This window comes from Solanum stenotomum, chromosome 8 (assembly GCF_019186545.1).
Source record: "Solanum stenotomum isolate F172 chromosome 8, ASM1918654v1, whole genome shotgun sequence".
Taxonomy (NCBI): Eukaryota; Viridiplantae; Streptophyta; class Magnoliopsida; order Solanales; family Solanaceae; genus Solanum; species Solanum stenotomum.
The window spans coordinates 12,646,845-12,661,381 of record NC_064289.1 but is presented as its reverse complement, the minus strand read 5'-3'; the positions used below and the strand labels follow the sequence as shown (position 1 = coordinate 12,661,381).

The following is a 14,537-nucleotide window of genomic DNA, read 5'->3' as shown; positions in this document are numbered from 1 at the left end:
CTTTTACACTCTCTTCTTTAAATTGTTGATAACTTAGAGTAATATTCTGTCAAAAATATCAATTAATAGTCAAAAAGCATTGAACAAATTGAATTGTAAATTCTTTTTCCATTTCTTCTTAGATTTTCAAGCATTACAACAACCATAGTAAAATGTGGGGTAACCAAATTATCAACTTCATCAAAGCTATGGTTCTAACTCTTATATTTATTTGAAATTTGTCAACTTATTACTTGTAGAACTATGTTAACAATTCATATAATGATTGCCCGAGTAAAATAATATTTTTCAACGTTGAATTAATAAAATCTTATTTAAAACTAATAATTGAAAAAGAAATCGAATAAATCATTTATATATAAAAAAAAATATTAGGTAATACTTTGCATTTAAAAATGTATGAAAAATAAATTTTAAATAAATGCATGTGAAGTTTATTTAGATTTTAGGCCTCTAATTAAGATTTCGCTTTAGGCCTCCGATTACGTTGAGCCGCCCCTGCTCATTAATCACACTTATTTTCTATTAAAGGAACCAAAAACATGACTAATTAGTCGAAGGTTAAATATGCATACAAATATTACAAGTAATAACTGAGGGATCAAAAGTGTAATGATATATCCTTTTTATTTGTTTATCTCAAGGGCGCATCGGATAAGTTTTTTTTTTTCATGACATTACTAATTAGAATTTTTGTCTTGATAAAGGATGACAAAGAAATTTGATCTTGTAGTATCATGACGGAGAAAACATCTTTTTCATCGCGGATATGAAATCATTATTCACTATGCCAATCTGCAAGTGACCAACATACTTTAATTAAGCATATATCGAGTTGAATTATCATATGATCACTCAATGAACACTAGTTATTATCTTAAAAAATCTTAATAAAAATAAATGAGAACTAAGAGTCTTACAGTTTCAGTAGTCATAGGTAAACAAGAGACAACAATATCAGCTTTGCTTGCAAACTTTAAGATATCATCATGGCTTCCTCTCTCACCAACCAGGTCATCATAATTATAATTAGTACCATTAATCCCAATGCATAATCCTGGAAATTAAATTAGCATACATGGATTTATAATTTAAATATTATTAAATGTTAAATAATGCTCTAGTCCTAATTCACAATAATTAATATTCTCTTGATTAATTACCTCTCAACTCCTTTTGGTAGCAATTATTTTCACATCAAATGGACGCAAACGTTTTGCCATATGCACTCCAATGTTTCCAAAACCCATGATAAGCACCTAATTAATCGATTAATTAAGCAGATCATGGAAAAATATATAATTAATGTCTTAATTCTTGCTTGAATAAATTAAATTTACTCATTTTTAATTCGATAGACCATATTAAGTAAAAAATTAAGGTGAGAATGTGCATTAGTTTAGTCGTACAGATGTATAACTACTATTAATTTGTAGGCGGGTCAAAACTTGATTTGTCCTGTTCTGTTTACCTCCCTAGTAAAAAATTAGAAAGGGAAGCTCACAATTTTCCCTAACAAGGTGTCACCAATTGGCTCCCCAAGCCTTTTATGCTTCACAGCAATTTCCATTTGATGTTGTTTACGCAAAAGAGCCAAAATAAGATATATGTCCATTTCAGCACATGAGGACAGTGAAGTCCACAAAATAGAAGACGGGTAACATGATTATAACAAACGCTAGCTCCTTCTCAACGATGTGTTTGCCCCTAAAAAAATTGTGATAGTTAAAAGACTAGATATGTATTAATTGTTTGAAAAAATCTCTCCTAAAATTGGCAAGTGTCAAACAAATTAAATGTCTTTTTTATCGTCAAAATAGTACTACTAATATCTTTTTATCACTATAACTAAACCAAAAAGAAATTGCCCTTTAGTCACCAAAAAAGGGAGTACTCAAATGGTTTCACTATCAACTTTAACTTTAACTTTTACCTTGTTGGCGGAAAAACAATTCCTCAATTTGTAATCTCCTCACAGTTCCCTTCTCCCTATGTTTAATGAAATTTAGAAAGTAAAATCTGTGGATACTGAGAACCATTTAAGCAAAAATTAAGACTAAAAAAATAATTAAAATTTAAGAACTTTCACTTGGTGAGCGTATCTGCAAATATGGATTCACCAAGTTGAGTTAGTGAGAGAAAAAAAATATATTCTATTCTAATATATATATAAGAGGCTACGGTAAGCAGCTCTTCGTCAAAGGAAATACCAAAGACTCATGCACCTTTACTGCCGCTGTGGGTCTCATTTCCTCTTCATTTGTTACTTCAGTTTCTTTACTCAACTTTTACCTCCCACTTAATTTTTTTCCTATAGATTTTCGATTTTATTTAGCTAGCGTTTGATCATAGATTTTCTAATATTTTTGGCAAATATTATTTGAGTGAAATTTCACCATGTATTTGGCCTTAATATTTGAGAAATATATTTCACTTTTTCAATGAATATGAAGTTTTATAAAAACTATCAAAATTAATCATATGTTTGTATTACATAACAAGATAGAAACGTTGGCGTAACAAGATTCATGACTTCCGCAACAAGCCAATTGGATATTCGTTGCAGCAAATAACAAGTAGTGTCCATGACATTAGAGCAATGCGGTAGTTTGGAGGGAGTGCAATAAGCATCATTCCATACATCGTGAAGTAGACGAAACACATGACTTTATTACCCTAAGTTGATTGTTCGTCATTTTCATCGGCAATCATATCATCACTTTCATATTCAGTGAATATTTTATCACTGCTATGGAATTCACATAAAAAAAATATATAATACAACGCAAATAAATACTATAGAGGGTATTTTTATAAAGGATAAAAGTTTGGTGTGGAATTTAAATTTTTAAAAGTTTCCAAATAATGAGATTTGACTCAAATACTAGTTTTTTTTTTCTAAAATTTTAAATTTTGGAATATTTGGCAAATATATTTATCAAATAATAACAAATTATATGGACAAACACTATTTGCCAAATTTTCTCCCAAATTTAAAGTCATTCAAAAGAGTACCACTTACTGTTTCAGTTTTAAATTATTAGAGTAACTGATGTGTGACAAATTTATAATTTGCTTGGTTAAATATTTTAATTGATTTATTTAAAAAGGGAGTTTCCAATAATTAATAATGAAATATTTAAAAACACATAAAAAAATTGGTTGACTCTTGAAATTTTATTTGTGTCACATAAATTGCGACAAATGGAATAATGTGAATTATTTAAAAACTACGTAAAATTACTATAAATCAAAATAATTAACAACTTTAAATATTTAAAGGACATACAAAATTTGAGTGACACTCAAAATTTTATTAGGGTCACAAATTGAAAGAGAGATAATAACATATATTATTTGAAACTTCCGAAAAAGTTATCATCAATCACAATAATTAACAATTTAAAATATTTAAAAAGCATATAAAACATTGGATTGACTCTCAAAATTTCATGACTAACGCATAAATTGGGAAAGAATAAGTAACATACATGATTTGAAAATTACGTAAAAAGTAATATAAATCACAATAATTAATAATTTAAAAAGTTAAAAGATATATAAAAAAAAATGGGGTGACTCTCGAAATCTTATTAGTGCCACATAAATTTGAAGAGAGGGAGAACACATAATATTATTTAAAATTTACATAAAATGAATTATAAATCATAATAATTAACAACTTAAAAATATCTAAAAAAACCATATTAACATTTGATCAACACTTTATTCTATTAATTTCACATAAATTAAAATAAAAACAATATAATTGGACTCGTGCTACCACAGGCTCAGATAACGAGTGAATGGTATATGCGTAGTATGACACAATTTTAATTAAAATTTGACTTTTGTACACCAAAAAATTGTTAGCTAGCACAGGGGAGGAAACACGAAAAATTTTATTATGGTAGAGGCTCAACCATCAAAATGTGTGTGAGGCACCATTAACTTTTTGACATGTGGATAAGTGGGTCATTTATCTACTTTAAAGCAAAAATGCTATCACTAACAAGAGAGAGAAAATATATTTACACAACAAATTGAGTTAAATACAAAAGAAATAATATGTGCATTTGCTGCTTTTCTTTTTTAGTTGTTAATATTATATTAATTTTGAGATTGCATTGGATATGTTATTATTATTATGGTTTATGTTAGTTTGAAGAATTTTTATAAACCTAGAACAAAAATAACAAAAAGTAAAATAAATTTTATAATTAATCTCAATCCCATCAAAAATAATACATTTCACTAAATATATAATAATAAAATAAAAAATGATTGTGGATCCACATTTTATACTTGTTGAAAAATTAATTTTAAATTTTCTTTCCTAATATTTTTATAAAATCAAAGGATGGTAAATCAAAAATGCATATTTTGACGTTCAAACTGAATCTATAATTTTTTATTTTTTAAAAAACATTTTTGCTGATGTTAGAAAAAAAGTTACACCAATGTTGAAAAGAAATAAAGATTAATTTTTCAGATCTTGATTTTTTCTCTCTAAATCTAGTCATCTTTAACTTAAATCATTATTTAAAAAAATTAACAAAAAAATTAGATATATTTTTAAAATAAAATAAGTTAAACATATTCCACAAAATTTTAATTACTATTTTATCAAAAAAAAAGTAGAAAAGTAACGGTGATGAAAACAAAAATACAAATTATATTACGTAGAAAAAATACCATATCAAAATAAATTTGTCAAATCAACATATAACTACATAACATATTCAATATAATCTCAAAATATTAAAATAAAGAAGTAAATCCACGTTTTAATTTCTCTTGCATTTTTTTGTCTATGTTCAACTCAATTTATTTATTGTGTAAATATATTTTTTCTTTTTTATTAGTAATAGCATTATAACTTTAAAGTAGATATATGACCCACTTATTTATCTGTCAAAAAGTTAATAGACTCTCACCGATCTTTTGTTGATTGTGCCACTGTCATGTTAAAATTTTTCAAGAAACACAGATCCTATGGACATTATTATCTAACGTACAATGATTTAAAAGGGAAGTAATTATTGAATTGTCTTTTTCAATGCAATAAAGTCGTGTAGTGTCCATTTATCTTTGATATATTATAAATAAGTGGTATTTTCATGGGTTTGCCTTAGGACCCTTTTGGTGGCAATATGAAATTATGAAATGAAGTTGAAGTTTTATTTGGATATGCGATATAAAATTTTAATTTATAAAAAAAATAAAAAAACTTCTAAATCGAGCTGAATAACTTACGTGCATGTAAATATATTTTATATATTTACTTTATGTTAAATTTAATATATAAATATATTTAATAACATTTTTTTAGATATAAATATAACCTAGGTCCTAGACCTATAGTGACTGAACGACTTTGGATCTTTACCCTCTAATTAATTAGATTTAAAATTAAAAGATACTATAATAGATACTCCATCAAACAATTCGACAAATCTATACAAGCACTCCTATTAAATGTTTAAGATCAAACAATACTGCAACAAAATTTTACATTCTTAACTTCTTGATGAAAAATCGAAGTGTTTCTTCAAGAATATACTTGCGAAAGAAATATTTTAACAATAATATATTTTGAGGTCATATTTTAAAAGTAAAAAATCGAAAATTAACCGAACTATACCGATATTGAAGAGAAACTGATATGATTGGGATGATTTTAAAAGATTTAATTTTGATTATACATTATAAAATACCCAAAAATTGAGATGGTATAATTTTTAAAAAATAACCGACCAAACCGTCTTATTGACACCACTACCTACATCATCAGTCGCCCATATGATATTTACTTTATTAAATTATAAAATATAAAATTTGTAATTTTAAAAATAAGATAAGTTGTCCGGTTAATACTCTTTGTTCTTTTTCATCTTTTATTCAAAAAGAGTGATTCCCCTGCCATCTTTTGTTTTTCTTTCTTTTTTTCTTACTTGGTTTATGCTTAACTCAACATTTCTCTTAATGGTGTTAATATTTTGATGGAGAAAAATATTATTTATAAATGACTTTTCTTGTTTCATAAATCCATCAATTCATCTCATACTAATTATTTTTTATATTAGGACATGGATGTAGTTTGTAAAGATATTTGAAATAAGTCTGCATATCGTAAATTCCTAGAAGGTTTAATGTTGTAGCTCATAAAACTCAGGAAATTGGTTTGATCTTAGTAAAGCATCGCCCAATGCTTTTATCAAATTAGCATCTTCACTATGGTTGTTGTATTAGGCTACCACCATGTTGGAAGATGTTCACTAAAAATTATTTTATTGATCAACAAAAGCACCAAGAAAGTGCATCCATGTACACACAACATATAAAGTTAGAAAGCCTATATCATCTGAACAAGATGAGGAAATCAAATTAGGTGTGTACATCTTTCAGAATTCCAAATTAAATCTTGATCATGAAACCAAGTAACTGTATAAATGTTTGCATAAATCATAGAAAAACTTATGATATCCAAGTACTAAAGAAAACACGAAAAACATGAGATACCCTTCACTCATAATGAATACTCACACCAGCAATAATTAAGGCTCTATACAGCAAAAAATAGGGAAGGTTAAATTGAAAAAAGGTTCTGAAATGCAAAATCCTTCAAATCACTACTTTTTTACATTAAAATAGTGAATCATATAATGCACACTCTTGGGCACATAATTCTCTTATCAAACTCCACGCCAATGCTTCAGTTCATCAACTTCTTTGTGGTGCCTTAATACAACAAAAGGCAATCAGATACAAATGGGCTAACAAGAATAGGTTCACCTCTGAACCATACAAGTCCAGATATCAACACTAATTAGGCAGATTCTATAACAATATTTCCGGTCTTGACAGAAACATTTTGATTAAAGAAAGCATCTGTCAAAGAATGCCCCATCCCATGCGCGCACACACAAATTTCATTCAATCAACCTCAAACCTATATTAGTTGGGGCAACTATATGAATCCATTGTATCAGTTCTATCAAATCCATTTCGGCATACTTAGATGGGCACATCCTAAAATGAAAAAAAATCATCAAACCATCTTCACATCGACTGTCAACCTACCACAAGCCTCCTTTTGGCCATCAAAACCACAACCGCCCATACTCTAGTAACTCAAGTTAGATAACTTTCAAATAGTTCAAAAGGAAAATCTTTTGGCAATTTCTTTTATTGAGTAGTCTTTCCTCCTTTTATGTATGTCTCGTTTAAAATTGATTTGAATTCTTCCGTCTAATTCAGTTATTAAGACAATCAAAAAGGTGCTGCTGGCGTCCTTATCTTTGTTTTATTTCAAATCATTTGGTTTATACATTACTTCCATCATCTGATCAAGATGATCAAGGCTGTTTGAATTACTAATTTGTTAATAATCTGATCAAAAAGTTTCTGACAGATGATCAAGGCTGTTTGATAACTCTATTATCTCATCCAGGAGGCCAAGTCAGGCATACATAAGATTGCTCAACATAAAAAATCCTTTATACAGGTTTTCGAGCAACCTTCTGTAAACTGTCTGCATTTATTACATTAGCATCTTCACTGTGGTTGCTGAATTAGGATACCACCCTCTAATTCATTCCAATTTCTAATACCAAGATTTCAAATTGGAAAAATTAGAAGATAGTGAAAAACTTTTTCTTATACTTTACTAAAAATTAAAAGTATTTTATAGATCAACAAAAGCACCAAGGAAGTGCATCAATGTACACAAAAAAGATCATAGAAGCTATAAAGTTACTAAGTCTATATCATCTGAACGAGATGAGGAAATCAAATAAGGTGTGTACATCTTTCAGACTTTTTATATCTTGAACATGTAACCAAATTCCTTTGGCATAGCATTGAGATGCCAGAAAAGTTTTTCTAAAAAAGTACATTTACATTTAGCGTATACATGTTTTCACAAACCATAGAAAAACTTTTGATCTCCAAGTAATAAAGAAAACAAGAGAAACACGAGATACCCTTCATTCATAATGCATACTCAAACCAGCAATATTATGGCTCTATACAGCAAAAAGGGGAAGGTTAAATTGAAAAAAGTTTTGGAAATCTGGAAACAAAATGTAAAATCCTTCAAATAACTTGGGGTTTAATGATCCTGGTGATTCACAGAATTTTCTGCTAGTTTATTTTCTTTCTTTCCTTCATTTTATTGCCTTTCTTATTGGGGTATGTGCTTAGAGCAGTTCTTCACATTAAAAAGAGTGACTCATAAAATTCAATCTCTTGGACGCACAGTTCTCTTATCAAACTCCACGACAATGCTTCAGCTCCAAAGATTCATCAACTTCTTTGTGATGCATAGTACAACAAAGGTAATGAGACATAAACGGGCTAACAAGACTAGGTTCACTTGAAACCATACAAGTCCAGATATCAACTCTAAATAGGCAGATTCACTAACAATATTTCTGGTCTCGATTGTCATTTTCGATGAAAGAAAACGTCTATCAAAGAACACTTACACAGTGGCAGAGCCACATTAAAGCAAGGGGATTCATATGATACCCCTTGCTCAAAACATTTACTTATTATACATGTATATTACAAGCCAAAAATAATAAAATGCATGATATACAAGGGTTGAATCCCCTGGACTTGAAACACAAGCTTGATATAGTCTAATTTATAAAAGTTGGATTGGCTTAATGAACTGCTCCAACTCCTCTCCCCCACACCCCAAATTTGCTCAATCTTATATTAGTTAGGGTCAACTATATGAATACATTGTGTCAGTTCTACTCTATTCAACTCCATTCTGCATACTAAATAGAGTAATGGACACATCCTAATGAAGAGTAATCAAATTATCTTAACACCGACTGTCCACCTATCACAACCCTCCTCATGGACATCAATACACAACCCTACATACTCTCATACCTCAAGTTGGATAACTTTCAAATAGTTCAAAGGTAAATGCTTCAGCAATTTCATTTGTTGAGTGACCTTTCCTCCTTTTATGTTTGTCTCGCTTAAAATAGAGTGATCTTTCCTCCTTTCATTTCTACTTGTTCTGTGATCCTTCATCTTTATTGGGTTTAGAAACTGGTACTTATGCTGGTTTATGCAAAGAGTAACAACCCTTTCAAAGAATCCCTCTTCTCATCTTTAAAAGACTCTCAACAGAGAACACAAAAAACTTTAACTGGGATAAGAAAGGAAAGGATGTTCTTCCAAGATAACCTTAACAAAATTCAAGCATAATGTAGAATATAAATTGTTCATATTCATCGAAACATAAATTCCAATCAAATCCCTCAAAATTCCAACTTTTAACACAAAACATCTCCAATGATACCAAATACTCAAATTCACCTTTAAAAAAAAGAAAAACTTTCTTACAAGTCGAATAGTATAGAAAGTAATATTAATATCAATTGTTCAACTTCACGTCCACTGAAATCTAAGTTTCAATCAGATTCCCAATAACAGAAGATCTCCAATAATACCAATTAGTAACAAATTTACCCCAAAAATAACATTTTTTTTCCTTCTAAACAAAAAGTTCAACAAACTTACAAGTCAAATACATCAGTGATCTTCAGATTAACTTGTACTAGCTTCTCCTCCATGATCCTGTTTAGAACAGCAATGATCCCCATGATGATGACTCTTTGATGGGTCATTTTCTTTGTCATCGGCATCATCATCATCGCTATCGTCTTCATCAAAAGGCTTTTCTTTGTGGAAAATGCAACATTTCTTGGAACTCTTCTTGTTGAGGAACTCGTTGTCCACAGTTCCTGGTTTCCACGATACTCTCCTCTTTGGCTTCAGTTTCAACGTTAGGGTTTCGATTGGTTGCTGCTGTGATGATGATGATGATGATGGTGCAGATTCCGATGGGTTTCCTAGGGTTAGGGTTACCGTCGTTGTTCCAGTCGTCGGCTGTGCAATTTCCCTCGTCCGTGTGGCCATTTTCCCGATTCTAGCCGTGTCTCTTTCCCCTTTCTCTGACTTTGTTTTTTTCTCTGATAAATAAGAAATGTAAATTGGTTTTAACTATAAAAGTTATCTTTTGATTCAAAAAAAATAATAGTTATCCACTTTAATTAAAAATAATTGATCAATAATACTCATCCAACCTAAAAAATCAAGAGATAATTTACATTTTGTATTTATTTTATCCTTACTGTTAAATACTACTAGTAGTACATTAAATTTAACAAAGTCAAAAGATAATATAATAATTATAGCCCTATTATTTATTGTTTCTCTTTTTTTTTTACCCTTCCTAGGAGGGTCCACCCCTTTTGCTCCGTTGGTGACTTGAACTCGCAACCTTCGGGTTGGAAGTGAGGGATACTTACCATCCGAGCAACTCCCTCTCATCATTATTTATTGTTTCTTAAGGGGTGTGTCAAGTCAATAATTGAGAACTATTGTTGGACAAGGAGTATTTTAATTACTCCCTCCCATTTTAACATTTAAGCTTACAAAAACTATGTCAAAACAATATTTTTGAGAGACATTACATGCGAGTGTGTTTGGAGGTCGCGAATTAAAATAGAAAGTTAATTGATAATTGTGTATTTTCTTGTTTTCTGCTTGATAGACATAGTAGTCGTACTTAGATCTCTCTTTTTATTGTTGGTATTAGTATTATTCTCGTAGTTTTTTGTTCTTTAGATATTATTGTTTTTTTATACTTTGAATATCATATTATTTTGTTGCTATATTGTTCATCCTTATGTATGTTGTATATTGTCTTTTATTTTGTTGGTGTTATCGTCCTTATTTGTGCATCTCATTTATCAAACTGCTTGGATATGCTTTATTTTAAGTCGGTGATCTATCAAAAACAACTTTGTATCAGTAAGATTTCCGTACACTCTATTTCAGATTCTACTTGTAAAATTACACTGAATATATTATTATTATTGTTATTATTAAAGAAATAATTCAGTTTCGTATTGCTCCATTTTCAAAAATATCTAATAAATAGAGGTGATATAGTAAATTATATATATAATGAACAAAAAAATGAAATTTTAAATAACCCCCCGCCCCCCCAAAAAAAAAAAGTAATAGGAAGAGCAATTATTAATCCCTTCTCTCAGCAAAGAATGACAAAATTCGTAATTAAGAGAAAATTGTTTCTCCCTAAATGATATAACAATGTCTCATGTATAATAAACCAAAAGGAATATTATTACTGTCAGATCAATATGAATTCATTCAACACTTTGAAAAAGATTTTTAGTAGCTTAGTTATCAAAGGTTCTTTTTATAGGTAAGTTGTAACTTGTATTAATATACTTAAAAAATAATTCCCGGCTCTAACCATGTGGTAATTAAAAGAGTACTTACAAAATGTTGTATTAATACTTAACAAACAATTCGCGTGAAGCAAGTCGGTTATTACTTTTAAAAATAAAATATATGTTTATCTTAATAATAACATATTATATTTAGCTTTGTATATTAAATGATCAAGATTATTTTTATTTTTTTCAACATCAAATTTTATAATTTAATCTTTATCAATAAAATTATACATACAAAAATTTAATAAAATACTTTAAAATATTATATAAGAAATTGGAATGTAAGATATTATATAAAAATACTTTAAATAGTAAAAACTTTCTAAAGAGTTTTTGTCAAAGTATTACGAAAGTATCGCATTTTAATGGTTATTTTTAACTTTATATAACGTTTTAAAAAAACACTAAAAGATTAATCGAATTATACGAATATCGAGAAAAAAATTGAGATGATATGACGATTTTAAAAAGTTTAATTTTGATCTTACAAAACAAAGCAACCACAAAAGTAAGTATGATATAAATTATATAAAATAATCAACGATCATTTTATTGACATTCCTGATTTCAACGAAAGACTTTTATTTGAAGCAAATGATTCATCTATAAGTAATGATCTTAATCAACTAACTAACAAACATTTGTTTTCCTCGTATTATTAAACCTTAATCTATATAAACAATGTAAAAATATCTTTCAGCTCCCTTAATCAATATCAACTAATTTGCATATGGTGTGAACACTCTTTCACCAAATTGAAACCATTTCATATACTAGTTTTTTTTTTCATCCAAAAATTGTCATATATTAATTCATTATGGACATAATATGTCAAAAGGAAAGTTCAGCATCATTTACAATCCAAATTGGGAATAGTCTTGGGACAATAAAGAAATTGAAAACTTAGCTACGTTGTGATCTACAACATTAAACCTTCTAGGAATATGTACAAACACGATATGCTCTAGAGATGCAGACATATTCCAAATATCTTTACAAACTACATCTATGTCCCAAGTAGTCTTCACGTTTTTCTTCAATACATCTACAAAACATTTTGCATTAGAGAGGAGATAGAGCTTCCTCTATCCATGTTGTATAGCTTTTTCCACAGATTTTTTTTATTGCACACGCTTCAACAATCATAGACTTCCCAACAAATTGGATTGGGGATCCTTGGGCATGAAGCAAAACTATTTCGTGTTCCAAATATTCGAATAAATATCTGACGAAGTAGAACCATTTCTAGCAAGATAACAGACCCATTCTCTGTACTATCAATAGGATCAATTATAACAAGTCACCCTTGTTATCCATAGCAACCAAAGCACTGCTTGCCTTCTTTTATTCAATATGTAACCTTGCATCAACAAATAAATAGATCACATCTTCGGAAACTCTTACTTTATAGTATGAATTCTCTTGAAATTTGCATTTGAAGAATTTGCAAGCACTATATCAAGATATTCATTATGTTCAAATAAAGCTTTCGCCACTATGTTTGGAGGGTCAGTTAATTCATTATTAAAACTCCAAGCATTTCTAGACTTCCAAATATGCCACGTAAACATTACCGTCAAATTCAAAACACTAGCAAAATTGAGACATTTTTTTGTCATATTAATCTTATCATTCCACTACAAAGAAAAGTCAGTAATGTTGGCAAAATCATTCCAGTTAATAGGGCTCATTTTCCAAGTTATTTGAGAATCCCGACACTTGAAAAACATGTGTTCCATAGTCTCGTCTTTTAAACCACGTCTTTTACAAACACTATTGACATGATTTAGTCGTTTCTTAATAATATTGTTTACCGGTAAGGTATTAAGCACACATCTTCATAGAAAATGTTTATGCTTATTTTTTTTTATTTCATTGCCCATCAAAAATCCCAAAAAACTTTTGAAAAAGCATGACTACTAGATAGAGCAATATTACCCCTAGCATCCCTCATCATGCATAATTTTTTTGCAAGGTGATAAGTCGATCTTACCTCATAAGTACCCGATTTTGTAAAGTGCCAAATTAGTTTATCCCTAGAGCATGTAGTAGATAAAAGAATAGTCAAAATATTATCAATATCATTTAAGCAAAAAAAAATCAATTCAATTCATCCATCTTTCAAGTCTCGGATTCAACACTTATAATAGGGTCAAGCACTTTTAAGTCTAAATTTTCAAGAGCAATAGTTCTATGAGATTTAAAATCAATGGAATTAGGAATTGAAGGGTCTTTACAGACTTAAATGCTTTCTTCTTCTTCAAGTATATTAAATCATTATTGGGATAAAAGAAAATATGTAAAATAAATTCACTAATTAGTTAGACAAAATTTAGATAGAAACTAAGCAAAAAGGGAAAAAAAATTGAGACTCAGATACAATATTTTATCGTCTAATTTCAGACTAGGTAGAATAAATTTCATATACAGTTAACAATATCAGAATAGTTTTTAGATTCCTCAATCAATATCAATCAATCTGCATATGGTGCGAACACTTAGGATGTTCTTTTTTTATCTTTTTCTTACGGTTTTCAATACTTTCTTCTTCTTCAAGTATATTAAATCATTAATGGGGACAACAGAAAACATGTAAAATAAATTTACTAATTAGTTAGACAAATTTTAGATAGAAACTAAGCAAAGAGGGGGAAAAAATTGAGGCTCAGATGCGATATTTTATCGTCTAATATTATATCAGACTAGGTAGAGACCCAAATCTCACCAATTGCGCATTAATCATCACAGCACTCAAATGTTTGCACCAGCCGGGAATCGAACCCGGGTCTGTACCGTGGCAGGGTACTATTCTACCACTAGACCACTGGTGCTGTTTGTTTAAAACCTTCAATTTATTATTTTAATATGAATAAACAAGTTACCATTTCAAATATTCATATTGTATAAAATAAAATCAGGTTGACCTAGCATTCTTTCTAATTTGCAGTTCTAGATAATATATCTAATGAATTGATTTGACAAAAATAAAAGGACAGATAATCTACCTCATTAACCCACATATGAAGTTCTTTTTTCTTCTGAGAATTTTGTGTCTTGTTGCCTTGAAATAGGGTAGTGTGTCGATTGATTCGGTTCAATTTTGAAGTTTATCGATTATTGATATGTAGAAATGTTAATTCATTATATATATTGGTTTATCGATTATTGATCGTTATCGATTGAGTCATCGATTTAACCATTAAGATTTTTTACGCAAATTTTTTTTTTATAAAAAAATATTTA

At 29.0% G+C, this 14,537-nt stretch overlaps 1 protein-coding gene and 1 non-coding gene across 2 annotated transcripts; both read right to left on the bottom strand.

Annotated features, from left to right (window-relative positions):
- Positions 1-9,206: 9,206 nt before the first annotated feature.
- Positions 9,207-9,995, bottom strand: LOC125872678 (protein phosphatase 1 regulatory subunit INH3). Its single transcript, XM_049553438.1, has one exon. It carries the CDS (start codon positions 9,943-9,945, stop codon positions 9,574-9,576), a length of 372 nt encoding a protein of 123 aa, XP_049409395.1. The 5' UTR covers positions 9,946-9,995; the 3' UTR covers positions 9,207-9,573.
- A 4,059-nt stretch (positions 9,996-14,054) lies between these two features.
- On the bottom strand, positions 14,055-14,125 carry TRNAG-GCC (transfer RNA glycine (anticodon GCC)). The gene has a single exon. It is a non-coding gene; the product is annotated as a tRNA-Gly (tRNA).
- Between the last annotated feature and the right edge of the window lie 412 nt (positions 14,126-14,537).